This window comes from Pristiophorus japonicus, chromosome 4 (assembly GCF_044704955.1).
Source record: "Pristiophorus japonicus isolate sPriJap1 chromosome 4, sPriJap1.hap1, whole genome shotgun sequence".
NCBI classification, from domain to species: domain Eukaryota; kingdom Metazoa; phylum Chordata; class Chondrichthyes; family Pristiophoridae; genus Pristiophorus; species Pristiophorus japonicus.
In genome coordinates this window covers 307,101,216-307,119,306 of record NC_091980.1, presented here as the reverse complement: position 1 = coordinate 307,119,306, position 18,091 = coordinate 307,101,216, and the positions used below count along the sequence as shown (strand labels likewise).

At 43.5% G+C, this 18,091-nt stretch overlaps 1 protein-coding gene across 3 annotated transcripts in view; it reads left to right on the top strand.

Moving 5' to 3' along the window:
- smek1 (SMEK homolog 1, suppressor of mek1 (Dictyostelium)) overlaps positions 1-18,091 on the top strand; it is a 134,608-nt gene that overhangs the window by 106,720 nt on the left and 9,797 nt on the right. For 2 of the 3 annotated variants that reach the window (XM_070879676.1, XM_070879678.1), the window contains exons 9-12: positions 9,091-9,214; positions 15,534-15,692; positions 15,799-15,968; positions 17,700-17,842. In XM_070879676.1, the coding sequence (XP_070735777.1) occupies positions 9,091-9,214; positions 15,534-15,692; positions 15,799-15,968; positions 17,700-17,842 (596 nt within the window). The remainder of the gene's footprint in view (positions 1-9,090; positions 9,215-15,533; positions 15,693-15,798; positions 15,969-17,699; positions 17,843-18,091) is intronic. The other variant, XM_070879677.1, reaches the window with a different exon arrangement.

Here is an 18,091-nt window from a genome sequence, read left to right as displayed (position 1 = left end):
GCTATCACCCAGACTACTGAGTCTACCCATTGAGGACTTAATTTGTTCATTCATTAAGTTAAGGATGCAAAAGCTCATTTTGTGTGTTCTGACCTTGCTGAAATGGCTTTCTGCGTGTTGAATGCCATCTGCTGCTTCACCCAATGGATTCGGGAATTCCCCGCTAGGCTGTATTTCCAAGCATTGGAGCATTTAGTGGCGAGCTCTTAATGCATGCGCTCTAACTTAAATTCCAAGCACAATGGTTTCTCCAAGTATGTAACTAATTGTGGGGGAAATACGTACTTCAGGATTTTCTGATAGTAATTCTACTTTTCTGAGATAAATCGAGCTGCAGCTTTCAAAGGCTCTGGTGACCTAATAGAAGGAAACACAGAGTGATCAATTCAGGCATTGCACACCGACTGACATTACTATATGGATCATTTAAATATGGAAAGTGCGCGTAGGCAGCATCTGCGCTGTCGACCGGCCCAAAATGGTGGCCACCACGTTCCGTGACGGAAGCGCGGCGGCAGCATTTTTTCTTCGAAACCGGCCTTAACGGCGCCAAAGGGTCTAATTTCCTGGCTAAAGCATCCAAAGCTGGCGTCAGTTAATAGAATAGCTTGGGAGTATTGGATCGCTGTATAAGGCTTCCATTGATCTGCGAAATGAGGGGATGAACGGTTTACCCATATTCCTATGAAACTAATTGTTGACAAGCGCATTGAACTCTTGCTTATTTTTTTTACTCTTTCTCGCATACGCTCTATTGCTTTCTGTTACTTCCCCATACCCCCACCCCCTTTTTAAATATATAACACCATCTGCTGCTCGTGCTCGTGCTGTCTTTAGAGATCACGACTGCAGCAATCTATCCTGTCCTGAAATCTGAGGTTGCATGTAACACCGTGCGTATTGAGAACTCTTAACAAAGCTAGGATGAATCCATGATAGTCCGTGCAGTTTATCAAAGGTAAGGACAATAAAAAACACTTGTAGCTCCAGCTAGCCCGCTGTCCATGAAGGACCATGACAGGACATTTTATCTTCTCCTAGTGCCAAGCCCATATTCCTCTACTTGCTGCTGAATCGGGAATCCGTTTCTATTTTGAGCGGTTGTACTGAATCAGTATTTATATATTGTGTGTGGCCTCTAGAGCAACATAAATCACCAGTGTGATTCCACTGCTTCAGAGGACTATTTTAACCTCGAGCTGCACCCAATGTTGGGCAGGTTCTGTACTAGCTTATTTCATTAATTTTTCTGTGTGTTAGGAACATAGCTGTTCCGTCATTAAGCTGCCTTGGCTCCATATCCTTTTATAGCAACAACCTATCAATCTGATATTTAAAATTATTAATTGAGCTGGCATCTACTGCATTTTGTGGGAGATTCTTTACAAGGATGATACCAGAAATGCAAGAGTGTACATATCAGAAATTCTTCTCTTCTTAGGCAGTCCCCCAGAGCCGAGGATGACTTGCTTCCACACTAAAATGAGTTCTAAGGTGATTGATGAGACCAATGCGGGTCAGGTCCCGAACTTCATTTTAAAGAGTGGAAGATGCCTGTGCGTGAATTCTTTTAGCGTGGGGTGGCCGTTGCACACTAGCTACCACAGGAATGGATGAACAGGCTGGGTCTCTTTTCTGAAAGAAGGCTGAGGGGTGACCTAACGCAGGTTTTTTAAATTATAAAAGGTTTTGATAAAGAGTAGATACAGAGAGTGTTTCCATTTGTGGGGAAGAGCATAACTAGAGGCCATCAATACAAGACAGTCACCAAGAAATCCAAATGGAATTCAGAAGCAATTTCTTTACCCAAAGAGTGGTGAGAATGTAGAACTCGCTACCACAGGGAGTGGTGGAAGCGAATAGTATCGATGCATTTAAGGGGAGGGTAGACAAGCATATACGGGAGAAGGGGTTATGCTGGTAGGGTTAGATGAGCAAAGACAGGAAGAGGCTCAAGTGGATCATAAACGTCGGCGTGGACTAGTTGAGCCGAATGGCCTGTTTCTGTGCTGTATATCCGATGTAATCCTCGGTTTTAAAAAAAAGTAGTTCCTTTGTGTAAAGAACTGTTTCCTAACTTCTCTCCTGAATGGTCTGACTCTGACTTTAAGTTATATCCCCTTGTCTAAGACTCTCCCTACCAGCAGAATAGGTTTCTCTATCTAGCCTATCAATTCCTTCCAAAATCCTTTAAAACCTTCACAATCAAATCAACCCTTAACCTTCCATATTACAGGGAATACAAGTCTAGATTATGTAATCTCTCCTCATAATCTAACCCTTCGAACCTTCCAAGGCAAATATACCCTTTCAAAGGTGCGGTGTTACTCAACATTCCCTCCAAGCTGTCCGGCTGTGCTTCTCTCTGTCGTTCTCGTGCAGCCTGAAACACGCTATTTCATGCACGCATCTATGAATGGTCCATTCAGTCCCTTAAAGAGGCCGCGCACCCTCAAAAAAATTACGGGCAACATTGGGACAAATGGTTAATTCTCTGGTTGGCAATCAGTAACTAGTGGGATGCCGCAGGGATCAGTGCTGGGACCCCAACTATTTACAATCTATATTAACGACTTGGAAGAAGGGACTGAGTGTAACGTAGCCAAGTTTGCTAACGATGCAAAGCTGGGAGGAAAAGCAAAGTGTGAGGAGGACACAAAAAATCTGCAAAAGGACATAGACAGGCTAAGTAGTGGGCAAAAATTTGGCAGATGGAGTATAATGTTAGAAAGTGTGAGGTCATGCACTTTGGCAGAAAAAAATCAAAGAGCAAGTTACTATTTAAATGGAGAAAGATTGCAAAGTGCTGCAGTACAGCGGGACCTGGGGGTACTTGTGCATGAAAATTGAAAGTGATCAGGAAGGCCAATGGTATCTTGGCCTTTATTGCAAAGGGAATGGAGTATAAAAGCAGGGAAGTCTTGCTACAGCTATACAGGGTATTGGTGAGGCCACACCTGGAATACTGCGTGCAGTTTTGGTTTCCATATTTACGAAAGGATACACTTACTTTGGAGGCAGTTCAGAGAAGGTTCACGAGGTTGATTCAGGGGATGAGGGGGTTGACTTATGAGGAAAGGTTGAGTCGGTTGGGCCTCTACTCATTCAAATTCAGAAGAATGAGAGGTGATATTATCTAAGCGTATAAGATTACGAGGGGGCTTGACGAGGTGGATGCAGAGAGGATGTTTCCACTAATAGGGGAGACTAGAACTAGAGGGCATAATCTTAGAATAAGGGGCCGCCCATTTAAAACTGAGATGAGGAGAAATTTCTTCTCTGAGGCTTGTGGATCTGTGGAATTTGCTGCCTCAGAGAGCTGTAGAAGCTGGGACATTGAATAAATTTAAGACAGAAATAGACAGTTTCTTAAACGATAAGGGGATAAGGGGTTTTGGAGAGCGGGCAGGGAAGTGGAGCTGAGTCCATGATTAAATCACCATGATCGTATTAAATGGTGGAGCAGGCTCAAGAGGCCATATGGCCTACTCCTGCTCCTATTTCTTATGTTTTTATAGTACTCCAGATGTCCAACCAGGCTTTAGTGTAGCTGTAGCAAAACTTCTTCCCCTTTCGATTCTTGCCCACTAATTACAACGGCTAACATTCCATTAGCCTTTTTGATTATTCTTTGTACCTGACCACTACATTTTAGTGATCTGTACATGGATCCCTAAATCCCTTTGGGCCTCCACTGTTGCTAGCTTTTCACTATTTGAATAATATTCGGACCTATCCTTTTTTGGTCCAAAATAGTCCTCACACTTGCCTGCGTTGAAATCCATCTGCCACAGTTTTGCCAGCTCACTTAATCTATCAATGTCTCTCTACAATTTTAGTCTTCCATGTACACTACTTTCTATGCCACCAATCTTTGTGTCATCGGCAAACTTGAATGCATAGCTCTCTATTATGTTATCTAAGTCATTAATAAATAGTTGAAACCCCAGCACAGATACTTGTGGGACACCGCTAGTCATTTCCTTCCAATTTGAGCACATACCTATTATCCCTATTCTCCGTCTTCTACTGACTCACCAATCTTCTGACCAGGTACATAATTTGCCTTCAATTCCATGAGCGTTAATTTTAGCCAACAGTGTCTTCTATGGAACCTTATTGAATACCTTCTGGAAATCCATATCAACTACATCCATAGGCATTCCCTGGTCTACTACTACAGTTACTTCCTCAAAAAATTCAATTAGGTTCGTTAGACATGATCTTTACAGATCCATGTGCGCTCTCTTTAATTAGCTCAAATGAGGTACCAAAGCTACAGAATTTTATAGAATTATAGAATGATACCGCACTGAAGGAGGCCATTCGGCCCATCGCATCTGTGCCGGCTTTGAAAGAGCTTATAGAATATAGGTTCAAATACACCTTCAGCTTTATTGCTTACATGCTGATTCACATCTTTAAATGTCACCTTGTTGGGGATTTACTTGGTGTACTTTATTCACTGCATTGGGCATCAATGTGAAGGTGTTGCTTCTGTTAAAATGTTCTCTGACCCAATCCTAAAATGTTGTTAGCTGTAACGGCAGAAATTATTTTGGTTAGTTCCAGACCGATTTTAGGATCGATTCTTCTATTAAGTGCTGTGCCTGTGCCACAGAGGGCATGGTTAGATTGCTGCTGGGTTACTACAAATGACACTCAGCTAGCATTAGGGAACACAGGTTCCAACTTAACCTCCCTTCCTGGATTCCTTACGGGAAATCTTACCCTAGACAGCTATTTCCAAATGGCAACTAGCCAAATGTTGGGGGTGAAATAGGTTAAATATTGCTGGTTAATAGCCATAACCCTAGAGGTGTGTACAGAATATTGTCACCTCGATGACTGAACAACATATTTCACTATGTAACCACCTTCACTCTGTCCCCTTGATTGATTTTGAGATGATTAGTACATGAGAAGATGTAGCCTTTATGTGAACTCTTGTTGTGCTGTGATCCGAATCACTCAACAGCTCCCTCTGCTGGATAGCAGAAATGACAGTTGCACTTGTGAATATTTGTGCTTAGTTTGAGCAGAGTTTTGAATCCAAGCCGGTGATGTTATAATTGGTGTAGTCTTCGACATCGCTGGACATTATCCTATTTATAAAGGATCAGAGAGCAGCCACTGAACTATCCTATTGAGAACTGGTTGTCAGACAGGAAGCAAAGAGTAGGAGTAAACGGGTACTTTTCAGAATGGCAGGCAGTGACTAGTGGGGTGCCGCAAGATTCTGTGCTGGGGCCCCAGCTGTTTACATTGTACATTAATGATTTAGACGAGGGGATTAAATGCAGTATCTCCAAATTTGCGGATGACACTAAGTTGGGTGGCAGTGTGAGCTGCGAGGAGGATGCTATTAGGCTGCAGAGTGACTTGGATAGGTTAGGTGAGTGGGCAAATGCATGGCAGATGAAGTATAATGTGGATAAATGTGAGGTTATCCGCTTTGGTGGTAAAAACAGAGAGACAGACTATTATCTGAATGGTGACAGATTAGGAAAAGGGAAGGTGCAACGAGACCTGGGTGTCATGGTACATCAGTCATTGAAGGTTAGCATGCAGGTACAGCAGGCGGTTAAGAAAGCAAATGGCATGTTGGCCTTCATAGCGAGGGGATTTGAATACAGGGGCAGGGAGGTGTTGCTACAGTTGTACAGGGCCTTGGTGAGGCCACACCTGGAGTATTGTGTACAGTTTTGGTCTCCTAACTTGAGGAAGGACATTCTTGCTATTGAGAGAGTGCAGCAAAGATTCACTAGACTGATTCCCGGGATGGTGGGACTGACCTATCAAGAAAGACTGGATCAACTGGGCTTGTATTCACTGGAGTTCAGAAGAATGAGAGGGGACCTCATAGAAACGTTTAAAATTCTGACGGGTTTAGACAGGTTAGATGCAGGAAGAATGTTCCCAATGTTGGGGAAGTCCAGAACCAGGGGTCACAGTCTGAGGATAAGGGGTAAGCCATTTAGGACCGAGATGAGGAGAAACTTCTTCACCCAGAGAGTGGTGAACCTGTGGAATTCTCTACCACAGAAAGTAGTTGAGGCCAATTCACTAAATATATTCAAAAAGGAGTTAGATGAAGTCCTTACTACTCGGGGGATCAAGGGTTATGGCAAGAAAGCAGGAAGGGGGTACTGAAGTTTCATGTTCAACCATGAACTCATTGAATGGCGGTGCAGGCTAGAAGGGCTGAATGGCCTGCTCCTGCACCTATTTTCTATGTTTCTATGTTTATTGAGCACCTATTAGTACTATTGGCAGAGCAGTAGAATGATGAACCGATCTGGGTAAATATCTAGGGTAAATGTGTGTGTGTGAATCTCTTTGCTTATTAAGTACTTCTAGGTAGGTCACATCTCAATTACTTGCAGTCAAACTTCCTCTGCTCTGCCTCAGGAAACTGCCTTAGAAGGGTGTCGGTGTGATATTTTTCCATTCTCTGTGGCCTCTTTTTAAATGAGCTTGGCAATTTAGTGATGGACTGAGGACAGTTAATATGCTCTGGGCCCAAGCTCATGAGGAATTGGATTGAGACGTATGTCTGTACTTAATTAATACTTGGGTCCCAGAGGTGAAAAGCCAGAGTCTGGCCCACCGTGAAGTAATTTCAGAATGGTGTATAACCTTGCTGAAACTTTCAACAGATTGCCGTCAATTTAGAAAGGGAACCACATGAAACAAGTCGAAGTACTCGTCTTGATGGTGATTGTTAATGTGCGAACACTGATATCAAATTCCTCATCACTGCGATTTCAACAGGGTCAAACATTGTTTATTTTAGCAAAGCAGGCTTAAGTGGCCTGTTTCTCAGTTTATTCAGTATTGTCCCATCAATTAAGAGCATTAGTCATACAGTCCATGCTTCATGCTCTGTATTTTTTTTACACTTCTGATCTATACCTTGCCCCTTTTTTTTTAAATCTTTTGGTCTGGTGCCTTACGAATCTCGACCACTCTTCCCAAAACTGTCATTTTATTCCTTTGGTAACACAATACTTTCCTCTTGGTTTGAAATTCAGGCAATGGTTTTGAGCAAGTGAAAGGTCAATTTAATTTAAACAAGTTCAAAAAAGATCTGAGCAAGTGATCTGCTTTTCACAGCAATGGCAATTGCTGCCCTGCCTTCCATCATTCTGGTACAGTTCTGCTACCTGGTACAGTTTGTTGGCAGAGGGCACTTTGCTGTTTTCTAGGCTTTTTTCCCCCCCTCCACCATGTCATGCAGAAGTCTAGATCCATGGACTCTGGTTACCCCTCAGTGCCTTGCCCCAATAGCCACACACCCCGACTGAGTGCAGGACCATGCTGGACATGGAGCATCATGGATGTTAACGTCTGAGGGCCCATGACACTAGTTAATCTAAATGTCAGTGAATTGTAGGCGCTTAACCCCCCCCCCCGCCCCTCCCAGGGTTGTTACTAGCAGTATTATGCATATTTGTACAGTGCATGATTGAAAACATCGCACTTAAATGAGAAATTATACTTGCGTTTATACAATGCCTTGTGCTGGAAACTAAAATGAATTACTCCTACAGTGCAGTGATTGTTGTGTCGGTAAATGTGGCAGTCATTCTGAGCCAGCAACATCTCCCCAAACAACAATGAGATGAATGACTAGTTAGTTATTGGAGTGTCCGCCTGGATCATAGGTTTGCAAAGTGGTATCTGCAAGATTATCATTTATTTGTCGCCTGGAGCCAGGCAAACCACAAGCATTGTGTCTCAAGTACTCTTGGAGTCCATGTCCACAGATCCCTGAAGGTAGCAGGTCAGCTAGATAAGGTGGTTAAGAAGGCATGCGGAATACTTGCCTTTATTAGCCGAGGCATGGAATACAAGAGCAAGGAGGTTACGTTTGAACTGTATAAAACAATGGTTAGGCCGCAGCTGGAGTACTGCGTGCAGTTCTGGTCACCACATTACAGGAAAGATGTGATTGTACTAGAGAGGGTACAGAGGAGGTTTGCAAGGATGTTGCCTGGACTGGAGAATTTTAGCTATGAGGAAAGATTGGATAGGCTGGGTTTGTTTTCTTTGGCTGAGGGGAGACCTTATTGAGGTGTATAAAATTATGAGGGGCCTAGATAGAGTGGATAGGTAGGATCTATTTCCATTAGCAGAGAGGTCAGTAACCAGGGAGCATAGATTGAAAGTAATTGGTAGGAGGTTTAGAGGGGATTTGAGAGGAAATGTTTTCAGCCAGAGGGTTATGAGGGTCTGGAACTCACTGTCTGAAAGGGTGGTAGAGGCAGAAACCCGCACCGCATTTTAAACATAAAAACATAGAAAATAGGTGCAGGAATAGGCCATTCGGATGTGCACTTGGAGTGTCGTAACCTACAAGGTTACGAGCTGGAAAGTGGGATGGCTTTGTCGGCTGGCGTGGGCTGAAATGGCCGCCTTCCTTCCGTGCTGTAAATTTCTATGATTCTAACTTTCTTCTGTATGTGTTGACTGGCGCGCATGTTATTTCTATTTCTGTGTGCTATTTGATGGTTTCTGCAATGCCAGCACTGTTTTCCCTTTGGTCGCTGGCTCTGTCTTTTGGAGAGTAGAGTAGTGGTCTCTGGAAGTGTGTCAGTATATTCACACACATGAGCTTGGAACACCACTGGTCTAGATTATGAATTGACATCCTGGTGGGGAATATGAGCCTGTGACCGAGAAGTAGGAATGTTCAACTGAGCCAGCAACAATATATTAATGTGTGAAGTGTTTATTGGGTGCTTTTTTGTTTTTTTTATTTGCTCACGTTTGAGTTCCTCCTACCGCCACCAGCAACAAAACTAATTACTACTACTTCACCCTGGTATGAATGCAACTTTAATGCCATGTCCAGGCACAGTCCAAGATGGAAGAACAAAATATCTCGTTGTTTTGCCAGATCTTGAAGTATTTTCAGTAAGTGCAAGGTGTTCTCTGACCAGCCTTTTCCACATCAGGTTCTGCTTTTGGTAATTAAAATATTAATAGATGATCTTTAACTTGCAGTCTCCGGGCTGCAGGATTTGTAGTACACGTTCCATTCTGTTAGCAGGGAGGCTAAAATTAAGATGTATTTCCTTTCTGCAGAAAACGGAGAAGACAGAATTCCTGAGTTTCTTTTACAAACACTGCATGCATGTCCTGACTGCCCCCTTGCTGGCGAATACCAGTGAGGAGAAGCCCAGCAAAGGTGAGCCTTCTCCATATAATGGTCAGTACCAATCATCATCTTACCTTCAGCTTCTGGCATGCAAATACACTTCTGTTGAAATGTTGAGTGGTGATGAAAAGAAAGACTTGCATTTATATAGCGCCTTTCATGACCTCAGGATGGCCCAAAGCGCTTTACAACCAATTAATTACTTTTCAGGTGTAGTCACTGTTGTAATGTGGGAAACACGGCAGCCTATTTGCACACAGCAATGTGATAATGACCAGGTCACCTGTTTTTTTTTGTTTGGAGGGATAAATATTGGTCAGGACACTGGAGATAACGCCCCTGTTCCTCTTCAAAACAGTGGCATGGGATCTTTTATGTCCACATGCGCGAGCAGACGAGACCTTGGTTTAATGTCTCATCCGAAAGGAGGTGCATCCAACAATGCAGCGCTCCCTCAGCACTGCACTGGAGTGTCAGATTCTTGTGCTCCAGTTTCCTAGAGTGGGACTTGTACCCACAACCTTCTGACTCGGAGGCGAGAGTGCTGCCCACTGAGCCACGGCTGACACAACTGAAAGGGCTTGCTCTGCAACTCGAGTCCCTGCATTGCCTGTCTCTGAAATCCAGCAGCACTGGCTGTGGTGAGCTCTTTTTTAAAAAATCAGTTCCTAGGCAGAAGAGCTCAACTTGAGGAAAGGAAACTGAATACGCACGCCACAAATATGCTGCTTGTCAATGAATCGGACACCTGTCTTTCCTAACTCAGATCAGCAAAGTAACTACGTAATTTCAAATTGTGGATTTTTCCCCCTTGTTTGGTGCCGTTCCCACATTCCCAACTGCACCTGGTCATTAATAAAATAAAAAGTCCCGTAGTTGACAAGACTGAGTTACATAAGAACATAAGAAATAGGAGCAGGAATAGGCCGTGTCCCACAACCGCTAAGGCTAATATCGAACCAAATAAAAGAGACTGACTTTTGGTGGGAGAAAGACAACAGGACGAAATTGTTGGTGTTGAGAAGCACACCTGAGAGGTACAGCCTTCCGAGTAAGGATAGGTGTTTATTTCCTTGCTCTATATGTTTTAACTTTTATTTTGTGTGTTTTATACTAATGGTGCAGTTTAACGTTAAGTGGAGCTTGGTTGGGAGAATTGGAGAAGAGAGTCAGTTCTGTGGGATGTGGTTGGAGGGATTTGAGTTGCTCAGTGTGCAAGATGCAGCTGATTGTTTCGGTGCATCTCAGTCGTGTGTGGACAACTTGAAAATCTAAATCTGTGGAAATGCGTTTTGGATTTTAAATTTCTCTGCATGATTGCTTGGTTTTGTTGAGGCAAACCTCTTGAGACATGATGTGTATACCAGACCCAGATAAGTACATACTGTAGCTCAGTGCTCCGAATACCTTTCAGATAATTATGGCAAGTGCTAATATTTGGTGATTAAAGTCAAATCATTTTTTTTTCTTTATTTTCATCATCTCTACCTAAATTAACTTTCAGTTCCTTGAAGCTCTTTTAAAGATCGATTTCATTTTCCAAACAAAAGGTTTGTACAAATGGCTGGGGAAAACATAGTCACTTCTGCCCTTGTCACCATTAAGGGCTCCCCAAGTTAGATATGCAGGCAGACGATGGTTCTCTTGATTATCCCAACATCCTCCATTAATCCAAACATAGAAAAGCAACAACTATTCAATGGGTGTGTTTGTGTGTGTGTCTGTGCCTGTGTCTGTGTGTGTATCTGTGTGTGTGTGTATCTGTGTGTGTGTGTATCTGTGTGTGTGTGTATCTGTGTGTGTGTGTATCTGTGTGTGTGTGTATCTGTGTGTGTGTGTGTCTGTGTGTGTCTGTGTCTGTGTGTGTCTGTGTCTGTGTCTCTGTGTCTGTGTGTACGCGCGAGAGAGAGTTAGGGCGTGTGCTTCGTTTGCCTACACACAAGTCATAAAAGTTGGAAAATGTGTGCTTTGATTCTGAGTCCTGTAGGAACTGTTTTCTTATAATTTTATTGTGTTGGTATGCACAGTTTGATTGTTATAGTCTGGTTTTAAGACTCTCTCTCTTTCCCCCCCCCCGCCCCCTAGCCATTGTGTCGCTCACAATTGGGTGTGTAGGATGCTGGTTATACCGCCAGATTTAGTGTCGCTGATCGCAACTGCATAATGTTTAAATGTTGTGATGGGTTGTTGTGTTACGAAGTGGACAACGTGACATTTCAAGCAATGCAATCTCCCGATTATTTAATATTTCTGTGTGTGTTTAGAAAATAACTGGAAAATTATTCCAAATGAGCAGAGCTGCTGTTGTCAGAACTTGTAGAAAACCCGTGCAGGATTTTGAGAACGATGGCGGTAGCCTATCTCCTTCGGAACGTCTTGTTGCATTCTGCTTCATGTGGTTCTGTTCCAGCTACTGATTTTCAGAACCCCCACCCCCAACTCCAAAAAAAAACCCTGTTATTCATGCAGTCATTGATAAAAGTCAGTTTCAATGATAGCAAATATTTGAGTTTTTATTTAGCTGCTCCTTAGAAGTGCTTCCTGTGGTAGACCAGAAGTGAAGGGCTTCCTCTGGAGACATCTGCACAGTCCTCTATCAGAGAAGAAAGACCAACAGTGTCACCCATAGTCTTAAAAGGCCGTAGGTATGTAAAGGTCTGACATCAGCTGCTTTGCTCAGCAGAAACAGGAAATTAGCACACCGTTTCTCCTCGTTAAAATCATCAGAACCTGTGTGCAGTTGAACATGGAGATGAACAAGTGATGGTTAATCTACTAAACGACTACTTGATGTTTTTTTTCAACCAGGGAGGATACTAACTATATAATATCCAACATTAAGCACACGGTGCTGTGGGCTTTGATAATGAAGTGGAAGTTCTTGATAAGCCCACAAGGGCTGAAAAGTCAATAAACACACTAGCTACTTAACAGATATTGGTGATGCACTGGCAGTAATTTTCAGAGGGTTGATGAAGGGGTAGATCTTTCCTCACCAACCTCAATCTTTTTTGGGAGAGGAGATATCCAATATTGATAAGGGAAGCCATATATTGTGGTGCACCTGGACCTCCAAAAGGGCTGAAATAAAGTATTGTACAAAAGACTCTTTTTACAAACTAAGATCATTAGATCTCGCGGGTGAGAAATGGATTATCTACTGGCTCAAGCAAAGAGCAGCGATTAGCCGAAGGGAAGCTCAGTCACAGTTGGGTCCATGCTCCTCTTCCTGGTGCGCATAAATAACCTGGACTTGCAGTCCTAATGCAAACTAGTTAGGACTGCGGACAGCCAAGATCTTACAAAGGAAGTTGAACAGAGTTTGTGCCTGGACAGTGAAGTTCAGTGCCGACAAATGCAAGGGGCTGCATATATTGGAAGTCAAAATAGAAAGCATGTGGGATGGGACTTGCCAAAGGGGAGATTGACAGAGACCTGGAGTCTTAGTTAACTTGTCGCTTTGCATGTCTAAACAGTGAGAGGTGGCAATAAACAAGGCAATTAAGATGCTGGGAAAAGTTGAGGAATCAACTGAGTTAAACTCCCCAGAAATAATGCTAAAGATACAGTGCCTCAGTCAGGCAATCACTGGAGTTCTGCGTACACCGCAACCTAAGGGGTCATCCAGGCACTAGCGGCACTAACAAGTTTGGTCGAGAGTTGTGAGGGAGAATTTGATTCAGTCGGGTCCTTCAGCCTTGGGGATCTTGTTAAGGTATGTAAGATACTTAATGGAATAGAGAAATTAACCACAATTAAATTTGAATATGCATATCTGCCAGGGCAGCAGGATAAGAACGTTCAGGGTCGTGAAGAGCAAATTTAACAGGCATTAGGAAATATTTCTTTAAACAGAGCCTAGGCAAAAGCTGGAATCGGTTACCAGGAAAATGGTTCAGGCCAGGACACAGCTCGTTTAAGAAACTAGTAGACTCGAATGAGAAGATGGTGAAGTTGGTGTTTTGGAAGATTGCGATCCAGTAGGTGAAGAACTACCTTCATTCAAACCTGCCTTGAGACCCTTTAAGTTTGGGCAGGTTACCAAAGTAATTTTATCCGATGTTTCTGTTTCCATAAACCATGAGAGATCACTGTTCAACTGCTTTATGTACATCACCTGAATGCAGGAGTGAACCCGCTGTCTTTCAGTACTAACTGGTCATCTCGTTGCTATTCATGTGATCTCATGCACAAAATGGCTGCCCCATTGGCCTACACAACAATGGTCATTGTAGTTCAAAATAATTCATTTTTGTGAAATATAAAATTAAAAATACTCTTGAATTATGCGGTAGTTAGAACAGGACATTGGCAGGTGCTATTTAATTACATGACAAATTAAATCTAGACTGCTGTGGTGTCATTGAGTGACGTAGTAATATTGATGCAATGACGGTGTGATATAGGTGAAAGCTTAATGAAGGCGATTGCAAAAGGGAAAGAAGTTGTGTCTCCGCATATACCGTAGAATTGACTCCTTCATATCGGTATGCTTTACTAGGGATTTCTGTACAGTGACTCTGAAAAGTACATTATAACTCGAGTATTTTAAATTTTATATTTTGAAGTAGTGTGACCATTGTTGTGTAGGCAAATAAGGTGGCCATTTTGTGCCGAAGATGATTCCACAAACCGCAGTGAGTTAGTACTGTTTTTTTCATCGGTGTTGGTTGAAGAAGGAACGTTGGTTAAGACACTGAGAATTAGAAACATAGAAATTTACAGGGCAGAAGGAGGCCATTTCAGCCCATCGTGTCCACGCCGGCCGACAGAGCGCACAGCCCTTGGTCGGCAGCCTTAAAGGTTACCTATGAACAATTTCTTCAAAAATTGCCACGGATCTTTAACTTGAACCACTGTAGTAGGTAGTCCCTACCTCAAATCAGTAGGGCAGTGGAGTGTCGGCTTCAGTGTGCTGAAGTCCTGGTGTGGAGCTTGAATCCAAAAGAAAAACTTGCATTTATATAGCTCCTTTCACAACCACCGGATATCCCAAAGCGCTTTATAGCCATCTTGAAGTGTTGTCACTGTTGTAGTGCAAGAAACACAGCAGCCAATTTGCGCACAGTAATGTGATGATGATCAGATAATGATGTTGAATTGGGGGATAAATATTGGCCAGGACACCAGGGATAACTCCCCTGCTCCTCTTCGAAATAGTGGACGTGGGATCTTTCACGTCTATAGGAGAGGGCAGACGTGGCCTTGGTTTAATGTCTCATCCGAAAGACGGCACCTCCGGCAGTGCAGCGCTCCCTCAGCACTGCACTGGAGTGGCAGCATAGATTTTAGTGCTCAAGACACTGGAGTGGGTCTTGAACCCACAACCTTCTGACTCCAAGCCAAGGGTGCTACCCACTGAGCCACAGCTAATGCTCCTAAAAGTAGATGGTTGTTTCCATTATAGTATGTTTGTTGAGAAGCAGAACACCATATGATCGTGATGTAAAATTAGTTTAGGTTGATCTGAGGAATAACCATATTATGCACAAGTACAGTGAGTAATCCTGTGATTTCCATCAGATTACTAGAAAATTAAACAGTACATATTGTGATAATTCTCTCAATGCTGCACCCATGCATTTTCTGTAGCTGCTGATGGACTATGTCATTCTGTTAGAAGTTTTCAGCTGTGGTGTTTAAATAGCACCCTGTCAGTGTCTCTGACATCCCATAGTATTTCACATTGAACAAATTGTGCAGTTACTGTTAGGTGGGCATTTTGTGCACAGCAAGATCCCACAAGCTGCAGCAACGCGCATGACCAATGTTCCTTCTACGCTGCGAGTGTGCACGCAGCAATGTTGAAGTACCAAACAGACTGCTCACAAGCTCCCCAAAACACGTGCGTGCACAGCCGCAAAGCAGCTGTATAGAAAATGTAAAAGTATTGCACGTTGAAAAACTAGCAGCACACATAACAACAACATTTTAGAGGGAACATAGTGAATGACCAGTTAATCTGTTTTTGGTACTGCTTTTGAGAGAGGATGCCATAAAGCTTCAGAGACTTTTTTTAAATGTCAAGGGTGGGAACTTTTTAAACAGAGCGGGGAAAAAAATCAGTGGCTTACATGAGAAGCCAATCACTGCATTGTAAACTTACTCTGCCAGTCTATACTTTGCAGCTTTGAAAATCAATGATTTCTGTTATAATGTATTGCATTTTGTCGTGTTAAAGTTACATTGTCCATTATGCTTCTAAACTTTTATTATACAGCTATTCTGTTTTATTTAACAGGAAGGTAGAATGTAAAATCAGAATGCAAGGTGATCTGATTTCTAACCTGTTCCTTTCAATTAGAATTTAAGAGAAAAAAAAGCATTACTTTTGACACATTGTTCAAACTGCTTTCTTGTTTTACTCCAGATGACTTCCAGACAGCTCAGCTTTTGGCCTTAATTTTGGAATTACTCACCTTCTGCGTGGAGCACCACACCTACCATATCAAGAATTACATTATAAACAAAGACATTCTCCGGAGAGTGCTTGTACTCATGGGCTCAAAGCATGCCTTTGTGGCATTATGTATGTCACAGACTGAATTTTAATTCATTTGCTGTCCTTCTCAAATTTAGCGTTTTTATTAGGTTCGGTATTTTACGTTTAAACCTGTATCTACTTTTAATTTCAGGTGCACTTCGCTTCATGAGAAAGATAATCGGGTTGAAAGACGAGTTCTACAATCGCTACATTATGAAAGCCTTTCTGTTTGAAGCTGTGGTGAAGGCCTTTCTGAACAACGGGTCCCGCTATAACTTGCTGAATTCAGCAATTATTGAAATGTTCGAGTTCATCAGAGTGGTGAGTGTGCCTGCGTCACTGGCAAATAAATGATGCTGATGGTGTGACAACTGGGGCAGAGCGAGCGACGCCCCAGCCTCAGTACCACGTGGGTTCAGTCCTCCCGCTCTGCTGTATCCCAATCTCAGCCACAATGCCACAGAGAGCAGCCGCACCAAGGGGCAGGTTCAGTCCTCTGTCCCATTGAGTGCCCCATCTCCGCTACACTTTACAGAGTGCCATATCTGCTTCTGTGCACATACAGAGGCTGAACTCCAAGTCATAGTCAACATATTTACTGAGGCGTACGAAAGCATGGGCCTTACGTTAAACATCCGTAAGACAAAGGCCCTCCACCAACCTGTCCCCATCGCACAGCACTGTCCCCCAATCACCAACATCCACGGCACGGCCCTGGACAATGTGGACCATTTCCCATACCTCAGGAGCCTCTTATCAGCAAGAGCAGACATTGATGACGAGATTCAACACCGCCTCCAGTGCAGCCTTCGGCCACCTGAGGAAAAGAGTGTTTGAAGACCAAGCCCTCAAATCTGCCACCAAGCTCATGATCTACAGGGCTGTAGTAATACCCGCCCTCCTGTATGGCTCAGAGACATGGACCATATATAGTAGACGCTTCAAGTCATTAGAGAAATACCACCAACGATGTCTCTGCAAGATCAGACAAATCCCCTGGGAGGACAGGCGCATCAATGTTAGCGTCCTCGACCAGGCCAACAGCCTCAGCATCGAAGCACTGACCACACTTGATCAGCTCCGCTGGGCAGGCCACACTGTTCACATGCCAGACACAAGACTCCCAAAGCAAGCGCTCTACTCGAAACTCCTTCACGGCAAACGAGCCAAAGGTGGGCAGAGGAAACATACAAGGACACCCTCAAAGCCTCCCTGATAAAGTGCAACATCCCCACTGACACCTGGGATTCCCTGGCCAAAGACCGCCCTAAGTGGAGGAAGTGCATCCGGGAGGCCGCTGAGCACCTCGAGTCTCATCGCCGAGAGCATGCAGAAATCAAGCGCAGGCAGCGGAAAGAGCGTGCGGCAAACCTTTCCCTCAACGACTATCTGTCCCACTTGTGACAGGGACTATGGTTCTCGTATTGGACTCATGTTTAGAGTGGAAGCAAGTCTTCCTCGATTCCGAGGGACTGCCTCTGATGATGATGCTTCAGTCCTCCGTTTCACTGAGTGCCCCGTCTACGCCACACTTTACAGAGTGCGATCCGGGGGCAGGGGAAGTAGGATGGAGAGTCTCCAGCAGTCTGCTGCCGTGTATCTTCTAGTAGTGAATCATCAAGAGCGAGGCCACTTAGCCAACCTTCCCAGACACAGGAGTTGCAGCTTCAGTGAGAATTTCGGGTCGCTGTTACTGCAGCGGCTTTTCAGTCCAAATCTGATTTGCTTACTGTAACTGGAGAAAAGGAACAGCCATAAATACTAGCAATATGAAAATAACAAAGTATACGCAACAAGCCTGTCAACATCTGAAAGAGAAAAGACCGATTGACACTTTAGCCTTTCATAATCTTGGCATTTTCTGTTTTTAGTATTCTCACTAGGAAGATGGAATAAATTCTGTCCTATAAATTATATGAATCTCGACTTAGCCGAGTCGAATTTAGGCTGCATGTATTTTTAATGCACAAAAATATGCTTATTTCTGATACCTTGAATTTGTATGTGTTTTTTATTAATGGCTAAAACCTAGCATCTTGTTCTTTTATACAGGAAGACATCAAGTCTCTAACAGCTCATGTCATAGAAAATTACTGGAAAGCACTTGAAGATGTGGATTATGTGCAGACATTCAAAGGGCTGAAACTGCGCTATGAGCAGCAAAGGGAAAGGCAGGATAATCCAAAACTTGACAGGTGAGGCCTTTTAATAAGTATCGGCCCGGACTTTCCGGGGCCTATGACCGCGTATACGGCTGTAAGTGCCCCTCGATTCTGCGCGAAAACCCAGGCCTTGCAATCTATCAAGTTTCAGGTCGACGGGTATTCCACAACCGCGGGAACTTGATATTCGCTGGGCTACTTTCCCAACTACTGCCCAGCCAACGTCCGGAAAACTCATACGCCTGGTAAAAGCAGGTGCAGGGCCACCTTTTACCAGCGTAA